General features: G+C 34.0%; 1 protein-coding gene across 2 annotated transcripts in view; it reads left to right on the top strand.

Annotated features, from left to right (window-relative positions):
* LOC148944477 (regulator of telomere elongation helicase 1 homolog) overlaps positions 1 to 11,167 on the top strand; it is a 143,919-nt gene extending 132,752 nt beyond the window's left edge. For both annotated transcript variants that reach the window (XM_089100846.1, XM_089100845.1), the window contains exons 13-15: positions 4,119 to 4,420; positions 6,488 to 6,629; positions 11,034 to 11,167. In XM_089100846.1, the coding sequence (XP_088956972.1) occupies positions 4,119 to 4,420; positions 6,488 to 6,629; positions 11,034 to 11,101 (512 nt within the window). In that variant the 3' untranslated portion in view covers positions 11,102 to 11,167. The remainder of the gene's footprint in view (positions 1 to 4,118; positions 4,421 to 6,487; positions 6,630 to 11,033) is intronic.
* Positions 11,168 to 12,846: the final 1,679 nt, after the last annotated feature.

Below are 12,846 nucleotides of genomic sequence, written 5' to 3'. Positions count from 1 at the left end.
ATCTATTTTTTAAACTTTCGCAAGGAGTTCCAATTTCTTTTAAATCCTTTCGTGCGACCTTTTCCCATCTCATTCGGGGACGACCTGTTCTTCATTGAGCCCTAAATGGATGGCCCAATAAATACAACTATCCCTCCGTGGTTGAGACCCTCCCCCAGCTCTAGGGGCTAGAGCTGCTGTAAGTTATGCAAGTTGCCCTGTTAACATATAATATTTTTATGGAAAGGTTTTATAAACTTTGGAGGGGGCTCATTCGATTGGAAATTGAAAGTTCTATTGCCAGTTTGAAGAGTCAAAAGTGATTAGAGGGCAAATGAAGCAATAGGCTTTAGGTTTTTATGGTTAGGGGATGGAGAAGGAGCAGTAGCCAAACTCCTGCTTATAGTGATTTTGTCCGTTTATTATAGGAATTTAATTCAGCTGGTCTTAAGTTTAAAATAACTTTTTGCTTTTTTTTTTAAAAACTTGTTTCTCGGAAAGTTTTCTTAATTAATATCATACAAGAATAGGACTTTCACTAAGGCTCTTCTATCGGCTAAATCAAACGCTTTTTCATAATCTGCAAAACTGAGGATCAAAAGGGTCTGATGACTCATTCGCTTCTCATTACTAATCTAAGAGTGAAGATTTGACTGACACACCCTCTCCTCTTCCTAAAACCACACTGATCATTTCTTAAAATTTTATCTACAGTATCTGTAAGTCTAAAAAGTAACATCTTACAAAGTAATTTGCTTCCTACAGAAACGAAACTAATGCCCCTGTACTTACCACACTCACTATTATCATCTCTCTATGAAGGGGTCTAGTTAAAGTTTTTCAATAATTGCTAGATACTTCCTCTTTTCCCTTTTGCTTCATGTTTCTCGAGAATCATATTCATAGTCCTCAGTAATTTATCGCTCTTTTCACAACCACCATATTTCATAAACTCAATTATCCCACTATCAATACCCGAGGCCTTAATTTTTTTAAATCTTTTTAGTTCTATCTCTAACTCATCCTTGCAAAATAGATCTTCCTTCATTTCCAAGTTGTCACAAACTTTCTACTTTCTTTTGTATATTATTTCCTGTAACTTTTTCAACACACGCAAAATGTTCTGCCCATTTCTGTTTAACACTTTTTTTTTATTAATAATTGAGCCCCTTTTCCTATCTTTTAACTGAGACAAGTCCATATTGACCATTCCGTCTCAATTTTTTAGAATGCCAACACAGTATTTTACTATTATGTCGTCTGGCTTCATCTTCTAGATCTTCGGCAATTTTATCTATTGCTTCCTCTTCCCACCTCCTTAATTCATATTTTAATGTTTTCTCTACGTTCCTTACATTCCTTTTATTCTCATATGATCTATCATTCAGATACTTCTTGTGCTAACCCCTCCTCTTTTCTTCCAAGCTTAAAGTTTTTTCGCTATTATTCCTAGTTGCGTTTCTAACTTTCCTCCCTAAGACACCATCTGCTACTTCACAAACTATTTTCCTAAAATTACTCCATCCATGCTCTAAAATCATTGTCAAATTTTAGCCTCTCCAGTTTCATAGTCAACTGCTCCTGGAAAGTTTCTCCCAAATTCTTGTCCTGGAGTCTATCAGCGTCATAAATTCCCGGGAGATGGTTACCCTTCCTAAATTTCAGCTTTACTGTAACTCTTGACACTACTAAGTGGTGGTATTTACTTTTAACACAATAACAGTACTCCTATACACCCTATTATCTTGTATTGATCCTTTTAGTCTTCAGTTTACAGTAATATAATCAGTAAGTCTTACCATTTTGTGAGTACTACGTTAACTTATGGAGCATTTTATGACCAAATATTGTATTGGTTATAGCTAGATTGTAATATCTACAAAATTGCAGCAGTCTATAACCGTTGCTATTTTCCTTTCCTATGCTAAATTTGCCTAGACTAGAATACCATATATCCCTATTTCTACCAACGTGGGCATTAAAATTCCATAATAAAATACAATATTTCTACTTTCGATCCTGTCTATTTGTTCCTGTAGTTGTAAGTAAAATTTCATCTGAGTCACTACTATCTCCATCAACCGTTCTACACAGGCATATACTACTATGACTGGTATTGTGCACTTTTTTGTAGTAAAAAGGGGAACTATAGTTCTATTATTAGCATTATCCCAACCTAAGCAAGGCTTAGAAGCCTCCCTATTCATCATGAATCCTACTCTGCCTATCCACCCCGTCCTTCCTTTCTGAGTAAATAAATTTTAAATCACTTAATTTCATTTTTCCTCCCTGGGGATACGAGTTTCTGGAACTCCTAACCAGTCCAAAACATGAGAATTTGTCAGTCTATATGTTGGTGTGACCGCTGTTTTTTAACGTTGTAACGTTCCACGATTCTATTTTCATGTTAATTAAATCATTGAAATCGTTGTGGCTTCAGGAAAAGCATTGGGTCTCACCAGTGCGGGTCAGGGACTAATATATCTTCTCAACTGTACCTGAAATGCTTCTGTGGGCTTAGAACCGGAAAAGCAAGAAGTTCCTGAGATCTTCATTTGAACGGAGGCTTTGTGCAATCCAGGGCCCATCTTGGTCACTACGTGATTTTACGTAGTTGGTGATGCTCCTCTATTAACAAGAGTGCCCAATTTTTCAATAAACACATTTACTCTAAAGAAGTATTTTTCAGATAATTTATAGGTGTTTAACCTAACAAAGCTGTTTCAATGCCCGTAAACTTTTAATTTATAACTCAGGTGTATTCGGGAGAAGTTGAATGCATAACTGTGATTGAAGCTGTAATAGTAAAAGTAAACTATAAAATGTTTGGTAATGTTTTCTTTTCTACTTCAGTGTTTTCAGATAAATTAAAAAACTGTAGTTTTTTCTGTACTCAAGAAGTTGTCGCTAAGCTATTAAAATTTTCATGAATCGATCTACAGCCTAAATTAAAACCTAAGGTGGTATTTTTAACTGCAAACGTCTACTGCATCCCCCTTAAGGACACTGGCCTCCTTTAAACTTGGAAAATTTTTATTACAGGCGGACGAAGCTTTCAAAACGGAAATCTATAGTCCAAATTAGGGTATGAAAAGTTGTTTTCGATTGGATACATCTATTTGTTTCTCACTTGTAAGGCTTGAAAAATTATCTAAAAATAGGTCTCAAGTTTCAAAGAAAAAGAAAAAAGAGGCATAGAATCCAGCTCAAATCCTGGGTGCCACTTTACCAAGATCAAAGCGATCAAAGAAAAGTAGACTCCAGGCCAAACATTAAAAAGATTATTCCTTCTTCTAATGCAGGGATGTATATGAACTGCAATGAAGGCCCTTTCACCTCATTAGACTGGTCTTTAGAACAGCTAATGTGCTTGGTATAAACTATCCAAGGTTTATTAGATCATCTTCTTCAAGATATAAATCATTTCTTCGAAGATAGTAGATTCAGTCTGAAGAAGAAAAAGATGATTAGTAACAGCCTCAAAGTTTCCTTGAATTTTCGAACCTCGGTGATTAAGGTACTGGAATATTCTGAAGCTGATGGGCATTCAAATAAAACATTCTAAATTTATTGCAGGTACTATTTCAGTATACTAGAACCTAGACTGAACTCGGATTCTATTGTTCCGGTTTAAGACAAGTATTATTTAAGACTGCAGTGCAACTGTCCTCAGGCATTCTTCAAATTAATACCAACTGGCGAAGTATTTGTGGCAGGAGCTTAAAAATACCTTCCAAGGCCCTAACATGGGCTTTAGATCAATTCCTAAATGTTCCGTTGCAGCTAGCATCACAAATGTCAAGTTAGCAAATGGCCCATCTTCTCTACTTTTGTTTCATAGATAATTTCGGAGACCACACTGCCTTTCCATGACGATAAAATAAAAGTTCAAAATAGGGATAAAATCCTTTTTAATAGAGAGTGTATAGAAATTCACAAAAATACCAGATATTTCGGTCACATATTCAGTGACCGTCATCAGTAGTAAAACTGTTGACTACTACTGATGACGGTCATTGTATATGTGACCGAAATATCTGGTATTTTTTGTGAATTTCTATACACTGTCTATTAAAAAGGATTTTATCCCTATTTTCAACTTTTATTTTATCGACTTTTCATTTGATTTTGTCGTTTAGGCTATGAACCTTCACTTGATGTCAGCCAATATGCCACCACTGTTAAGCCAGTATCTCCAAAACCAAAATCTAGCTTGTTTGAAAATTTGAACTCAATCTCAAGTAATGTTATTGATTTTAATAACCAAAGAAGTGATGAAAATAGTGATCTGAATACATCTAGGCAACCTTTTGAGCCAATGGTTAAAAAACGAAAACTCCAAATAAATATGCAATATGGACAGTTGAATGATTCGGACGTGAAATCCAGTTCTTGCACTGAAATCGTCAAAGAAGTCAAGCCTAATGATTACCTTATGCAGGTATATTTTGTTTTTTTCAGTTGTTGTTCTGTGTCAACTATGATCACTAAATACAAAATAGTAGAAAATTGCTTGCACAAGCCTCATTTTAAAGGAGAATAAGTTTAATTTAAAACACTATACCGCCGTGTTATGCGTAAAAGATGTATCACGATGCACCAGATTTTCAGTTAATCCTAAGTTCTTAAAGATAGTACTTGTGTCTTCTAGTGTTGATTCAGGCCTCGTAGATCTCTAGAGACTAATCTCCTGGACGAAGTAGAACCCCCCTTTTCGGATACTGTCTTGGTGGAGTACATTCAGTATTAGCTGGTTTATAAGTATAAATTATTACACGAATCATCTTTGATTATACAATAAAACTGAAAAAAAAAACTCTACCAAGTAAATTGATATATGAGTAATGGAAGACCGTTGATTGCATATCCTCTCTTCTCCTCCCCAGTTTATCTGAAGAACCCTTTAGGAAAAATTGTCCAATTACGTTGTTTATTCTTTATTTCAGCTCCTCCTTTGCCAGATTATAAAAACCCATAAAAGACCTGATACTCTAACATTTCAGCTGTGTGCCATCAAGATATATACATTTGAGTAGGAATTACTATTCCAGTTAAACTGTAAGTTTTTATATGTTAAATTTATACTGATAAATGTTGAATTCATAAAAAAAAAAACAGTTTCAAGGTTCTACCAGTGAAAATCTTCAATAATTGCAATAAGTCAGGGATACAAACTGTGAACCATCCACACGTTTTAACCTCTTCCACGTTCCTTCCTCCTCCCTCCCCCCCAAAAAAAAATCTCTGACAATTTTTTTTTTTAGTCTTGGTTTTATTTTAGTGCCGCAATTAGAACTGAGACATAACCCTCGTTTTAAATAGCTAAGAGAGAGCTATAAAAGTAGATGTTAACATCGATACTTGTTTTTGTGTTTCTGATAACCAATTGTACTGTTGCCACTTCAGTGGCGTTTAATTTTTGTAGTTGCTAATTGGCGTGCATACCATAAAGAGTAAATTGAACAGGCCCAGTCTAATCAGAAAAAAAAACTTTTTAGTAGAAGTGTCCACAAATTCTAGCTTGTAATTGTATTGGCGAGAACGTTCAATAAGAGGTAGAGAACAAACTATTAAGTTTACTGAAAAAAAAGGAGAAAAGTTATATTAATCAGAGCTTCTAAAGAAAGAGTAGTCTTACGAAAAATAAATAATTCACTGAATTTTCGTCAGATTTTAGGTTTAAAATTTGTGTGCTCGTCCTCTTATCAGAAATGCTGGCTAATGTGAGAATCTGTGGAATAGGCTGTGATGCTTAAATACTGGATAATCCTAATAACCGATTACCCACAATGTTCGCTCTTGAATGACGCATTTAACGAAGTAAGCTTCCATCATCAATATGTGTTAGTTTTAATTCTAAATTCATTCTTATTCTTAAACTAAATTCAAGAATTTTGTGTATTTTTTTACAGAAATGCTCCATTTCTTATATAAACGTTTTATTCCTATGGTTTGTAAACAACTTGCAACTGTAGTTCAGTAGACGAAAAAAGTACTTTAGCAAAATCCAAGATATATAAATAAACTATCTGTACTTAAATTGCTATAGTACAATCATAAAAAATTGTTTATTGATAATGCTGCTGTGGCCAAGCAAAAAGTAGGATGTTTCGAATAAGATGGAAAGGTATACCAGAATTTAGAGGAAGAGGGAATGCTAAGGGAGGCAGCAAAGACTTCTGAGTAGAGTGAGGCAGAGGAGTTCCTGCAGCTGTATCAACCTCAGATGGATATGAGCTGCTAGTAGTGTCTTTTTTTCTAACTGTCTTCTACGAATTGTATGCAAGAATAGAAGTTGGCAAGAATCTCATTGGGGCAAGTTAATTTTTGTTTTCTGGATTTTAAATTTGTTCTGAGAGTTTAAAGTTTTAAAAGAGTCGATTTTTTTTAAAGAAAGGTAAATGGTAACTCGAGACTAAATTGAATTGGATATATGTATAAATTATCTGTTGAGTTTCATTTTAAAGTTATTTAATTTTATAATTAATAATGTTTTGCTTTTCTTCAGGTAAAAACTGTTCTTTGTAGAACAAATGAATACGAGAAATTTAAATCTGTCTTAAAGACCTATCGTTCAGACAAGGATATTAATATACTCTTTGAAGCATTAAGAAACATGTTTGGAACCCATCATAAAGATCTTATTAAAGGTGAGCCGTTTGTTTTCATCTTTAGAATACTTTGTATTGCAGAAACAGCTTCGAAAACAAAGGAAGTTAAGCCTTCAACAGAAAATTAGATAAAGGCTGACGAAAAAATTATTCTTCGTAACTCTTACTTCTACAAACGGACGATTTGGAGTAAGATTTTATTAGGTGATGCTATGATCGAATAACACAGAAGTTTCAATTCCCGGCTAGCATATATCAGACAGTCACGAGGGCGATCAGGAGGCCTGCGGGGCGTACTTTTTGCTATACAAAGAGTCCACGAAGCGGGCTCTTTCGTCTAGTAATTAAATATTCAGTATGCAAAAAGTTTCAAGTGTATTAGATATATTAATGGTATTTAAAGCACGTCAAAATATATTTTAAGCATGGAGTTAAAACATAGCATAAATTATAGAGTTAAAAGAAGCCGGGCTTAGAAAAGGAATGGAAAAAAAATTGAGTTAAAAGGGGTTAAAACAATTTAAAATGAAGTTAAACGGTAACATTAGAAACAAAGGATGGTGTAAAATTCACCATATACCTGTACGTTTTACAATAAATTGGAGTAATTCTATGGATCTTTTGGCCTTTCTCCCTTGGAAGGTGGCTCCTGATTGGGCTACGGAGAGGAGGTAATAGGCCCTAGGTCTGGGAATTAATTGAAGCCTTTCGACCAAAGCTGATTTCAAAAGACTTGCGTCTGTCATGTAGAGAGACTAACTTACCTTCTTTAAAAGATAGGCCTAACGAATTTGTATTTTGAAGTTTGTTTTCAATTCTATATTTATTTCTCTCAATTTGACCATAATTCGAAAAGGGACAGACAGCAATTGTCAGCAGAAATCGAAGAAAGATATGTAAATACGAAGCATACGGTTCGTATTTATATACTGGGCATATCAGAAAGTTAATGGTTTGGATAATCGATAAGTCAAGTATTAATAGCATGTAACAAATAATTTTTTATTCGAAAAGCTGATTTCAAAAGCCTTGCGTCTGTCATGTAGAAGGACAAACTTGCCTTCTTTAAAAGATAGGCGGAACGAATTTGTGCTTTAAAAAAAATTTTCAGAGCTAAATTTTCAATTGTTTCAATTCCATATTTGTCTCTCAATTAGGCCATTTTCGAAATTAAAAGAAAAAAAAAGAAAAAAAAAAAAGAACAGACTTGGTCATATGCTCCCCGTAAGCTTGTCGTAAATCATTTCTGAGACCACAATGGCTAATCATGATAAAACGAAACAATAGTAAAAAAAACTATTGTTTCGTTTTATCATGATTAGCCAGTGTGGTCTCAGAAATTATTTTCGAAATTCGAAAAGGGACAGACACCAATGCCATCAGAAACCGAAAAAGATACATAAATACAAAGCATAAGGTTTACTTGAGACATCAGAAAGTTAATGATTCTGATAATCAAAAATTCAAGTATTACTAGCATGTAAACTAGTTTTTTATTCGAAAAGAAAAGCGAAGATATTTCTTTTGTTATTTTTTCAACTTTTAATGCCATCTTTCTATACATTTTCGTCTGTGTCCGGGTATATATTCATTATTCAAATATGTGACACATATTTTATTACTTATCAATAAATTACTTTAGTTCTTATTTTGAAGAAGTTATAATCTGTACAATCTCAGCATGACATGAACGTTAGATTTTTTGTTTGAAATAGAAAATGAAATATAATCACCTATAAACTTATACATTTAGAATCTACAGGGAAAGGAAGTGGTTAAAACAAAGCTTATAAAAATTGGCCTCATTTAGAAATCTACTTCATTTCCCTGTGGCTTAAATGCTTTAATTTTTTATCTTATCTGCCTGACCATTATTATTGGAGTATTGTTTAACGGAAAATTTTCAAGAACGACCTACCTTTTTTCTTTGTTTTTAATGAACATGAAACTTATTTTTGGGCTTCTAAAGTATACTCCTTGAATTCCCGTGCAAATTCATTTAATATTTTACATACTTATTACTTTTGATGGGGAACTAATAAAGAGCCCTTTTTGATAGTACGAACCTCTTGTATCGTTCAAATTTGAAATATATAGCATAACACAGGGGGTTGCTATTGAAATGTCGATGTTGGCTCCTGAAAATGGGTATGTACACTCTTACAAGTCGTTTTACTATCTTCCCCTGAAAGACCAACAAATATTGATTTTTTTTTTTTTTTTTTGGCTCTAATGCATGGCTTTTGAAATATCGACTTGTCACATTTTGGTTGGCATATCCTTTAGATTTTGAGTCATACAATTTCGGGCTTTTGTTTCAAAATTTTTGAATTTATTCTCAGTGTATTTCCCGCTGTTTGAGTTTTTGATCCATGGAAACTTATAAGACAAGAAACTCAAGGTGCTCTCCAGGGAATAATTGTTAATGCCCTCTTGCTACTCTTAATATGTCTGCAATGCTGTCCTTGCTTTTCAGTTTGACTGAGGAGCGCTTTACTACTTGTCTTTGCTGTACTGCTAGGTTGTGGATAGCGTGAGAAAACCAAAAAATTCCCAAAGTACTTCAAGAAGTCAGAGAAATCGTAAAATTTCTGTCAAATTCAGGTCTTTGCCCAATCTGGCAAACCCCGTGTCTCGAAGATGTTCGCATTTTTTTTGTCTCTGTTTGGTCTGAAGAAACTTCATTATGGTTTACAGAAATCAGCAGTGGCCGACAAGTTATAATGGTCATGCGCAGATTTTATGGTCATTATTTCTAAACCAGATTGAGCATAGTGTCACGGTATTTTCTTTTTTTTGAAACAGAAGCATTTTGAGCTGGGTAATTTTTGAAATCAAAAATAAGCCTTAAAAATTCATTCGGAATGTTGCCTGTGAACCCATTATACGGGCAAAGTAAGAGAGAATTATGCAACACTAAACTTGTTCTTTTTATTCTTATTTAATTTCATAATAACAGCTCTTATGTGGTCTTCTTTGTGCATATGGAAAACAATTTCTTTGGGTGGCAACCACCTCTTGGTCATGCTGTAACCATTAACGTTGTCCCAGTCATTTACCTTGGATCTTGTAGTCTTCAGATTATTTGTGAAGTCTTCCAGTTTCGGACATCCCACGGTAAAATTGAATTTGGATCAGTTTCTGACTTCCTTCTGTTGTTTTCTTAAAAGCTTACCAGTCATAAGAGTTAATTACATTCCTGTGGTATAACCAAGTCTGATGCAAAATCCTGCTGAACTCGATGGCAAGAATGCTAAAGTAGCTGCTAAAGCCCAGGGATTGGTCATTGACGTGAAAAATATAGCCAGACTCGAGAAAGCTGAAGAAAATACAGTGCCTCGATGAAAAAATATAATTAAAAATTTTCAGGGCCTATTTTTTAAATAGAAGCTAACCTTTTGTCGAACTGTTGCTGGAGATAGCCAATTCATGTTGCCAAATATTTAGCTTTTTTCTTTTTTTTATTGAAGAGCTTCTCCCACTGCTGATGGGGAGAATGCTTATGAGTGGCATAAAAAAAAGAAGCAGGAAATACAGCATCAAAGCATGCAATGATCTCAACAATGCTTTTAATCTCCTTTCTGAGAAAGCTGTTTTGGGTTTTAAGATCCCTTCTTAAAAAAAAAAAAAAAAAGGTTTTAGAAAAATATGCTGCATTTTTCCTCTGCGGTCTCGTTACTTTTTTAACCGTATTAAAAAAGATCTAGTAAAAAGTAAAGAGGGGTATTAAAACTTAAAGCAAAGTGAAAATATTTCATGCAAAAAATCAACCTAAACAAACAGGAATTACTATGAAAGAATAAGTCACAATCAAACCGAGCATAAAATTATCATGAATAAAATAGTCAAGCGTGAAACGAATAGAAATTAGCATGGATGATTGGCGAATTTGCTGCCCTTCTCAGTACTTGTCAACGCAATTATCTTAATATTTGTAATTAAAAACAGTCTATCCTAAGTCTATGTTTTACACCGACTTCAAAATTTTGTTGTTGGTGGACGGCGTAGCAGCAGGAGAAGCATTACTACTAAATTGGTTCTAGTACTACTTGGTAAAATTAGACAATTTTCTGGCGGAAAGGGGGCGGTCGAATATACTAAAGAAGTACACTTGTACCCATAATTCTTGAAATTATTCTAAATGCAGCTCATTCATGATGATTCTCTTCCTACTATGCAGGTATGAGTGTGGTATAGCCGAATTTTAGTGTGGCTAATATGCTCAGGGTCCCAGGCACGACTTGTTTTTTCTTTCCTTTCTTTTCTAAGTGAGATAGTTTTTTTTTTCTATGCTCAAATGAGATCAATTAGGAATTAGGAAGAGTATTTGGCCATTTTCAACACTAGTATGATGGATAATCTATATATAAAAAAAACACACCGAGACATATACATTAAACATAGAATATGTTGTTCTCTGTCTCTTATTTCTTTTTTTTTCAGGCTTTCGTACATTTGTCTTCGAGAAGAGTAAATTTGATGAACTGTGTCTTCAACATGGATTTGTTTAAATTCTTTTTAGATCTTGTTTTTCAACTTTTTAATTTTTTAATCAAAAATATACTTGCTATTTTTCCTACCTCCCAATTAGCTACAGCTTTATTTACGCCAATAGTTACCTCAAATGGCATCACAAGGCGAGCACCAATAGATTATTTCGCCGTTAACGAAAACTTTATAGAAGCGGAACAAAAAAAAAGAAGAAAAAAGTTTAGTTTACGCTGTATTACATAACCGAGTTGGGGACAACAATTTACATACTCGATGAATAAAAAAGCAAATTTAGGCGAAACGCAAATGCATGTAATAGGTTATAATTGTTTATTATAATGGTTTACTCAGTTTTCTAATTTTGATTCATCCTTTTTATTTCCCTACCTTTGTTTTGCTATTTCTTTATTTGTGTTTAAGTATTTAGGTTCTAAAAAAAAGTCCCAAAGGGGCGATGAGCTTGGTTCCATTACTATTCTTTAATTTAAAAGAATCCTTTTTTCCATGAGGCTGGAAATTAAGCATAAAGGATATCTTACAACCTTATAACAAGGCAGAAAATAAAAATACATCTGTCTTCCCGGTCATTGGGTAGCTTATGATGTGACTTTTTTTTAATAAGAAACTCAAAATATAAAGAAGATAAATGGACATGCGATGCAACATTAAAGAAGAAAATTCAACATTACAGAGCTTGCAGTGGAATGAAACAGCTAAAGTATACTTTTTAAATTAAATTTTTGCACAGGACTGATAATTCCTAATGTATCATAGTGAACACCACATGTATTTTTATCAAGCCAAGATAACCGGGTTGACGTTGACTACTTTTCAAAAAAGTAAAAGCTTCCAGAAAATAAGGAAAGGATAAAAAAATATAACGGTTTTTCTCAAGGCTGACCTCGAATTCACCTTAGATTTGTTGCAATCTACAAAATTTTGTATTGCTAACTACCTAATTTATACATAAATACACATACACACACAAAATAAGCTATCCAACTTGCGTGGTCACTCATTCCTAGCTCAATCTCTAAACTTGTTTGTTTCTATATCCTACTTATTTTAGACAATGACTTTTGTGTCCACTTAAAATCTTTCAGTTGATTCTCCTTCTCATTGCTGGTCTCTTTTTATCCATCCCTTGGATTTTCTCTGGGTGCAAAAATTCATTCTCTATGGTGCAAAAATAAAATATTTCTGATGATGCAGAAACTTAAATTTAGAATTATGTACCTTGGAATAAATGGTTGTCTCAAGTGACCGCAGGGTAATTCTGCAATATAGGTAAGAAGAAGCGTTACTCAAGTCCTAACTTGCTGCTTTCAGAACTCCCAGTTCTAAAAATTTGCGAATGTAGCACCACACAAAACCCCCTGACATCTACATAGAGTCCTTCTCAAATCATATCTGATTTCTTGTTCTTGCCTGCAAGCAAAATTCTTCAAGGTTCTACAAACCTTTTACAAACTTTACCTCTCTGCAAACTCTCTTTTGTAACATAACGTAGTTTACTGTATTTTAGCCACCGGAGAATTCGTCCCCATGTTGGCTATGCCCGTAAAATTAGATTTTTTCCAGCGAATAATCATTCCAATCCTCAACGCTCAGCCAAACTAAAAATGGCCTTTACACGATCTTCTCTTGCTTTGATACTAATGTGCGCATCATTGAACATAGCATTCTCGGTACTCACGTGTTATCCCGACGACACTCGAGAAGTGAAGTTAGGTTAATCATAATGAAATATACCTAATCTGATTAA

Source organism: Artemia sp. Qi Xiang Cuo, chromosome 14, assembly GCF_049724085.1.
Source record: "Artemia sp. Qi Xiang Cuo chromosome 14, ASM4972408v1, whole genome shotgun sequence".
NCBI lineage: Eukaryota > Metazoa > Arthropoda > Branchiopoda > Anostraca > Artemiidae > Artemia > Artemia sp. Qi Xiang Cuo.
The sequence above is the reverse complement of the archived record's forward strand: the minus strand, read 5'-3'. Positions and strand labels throughout refer to the sequence as shown.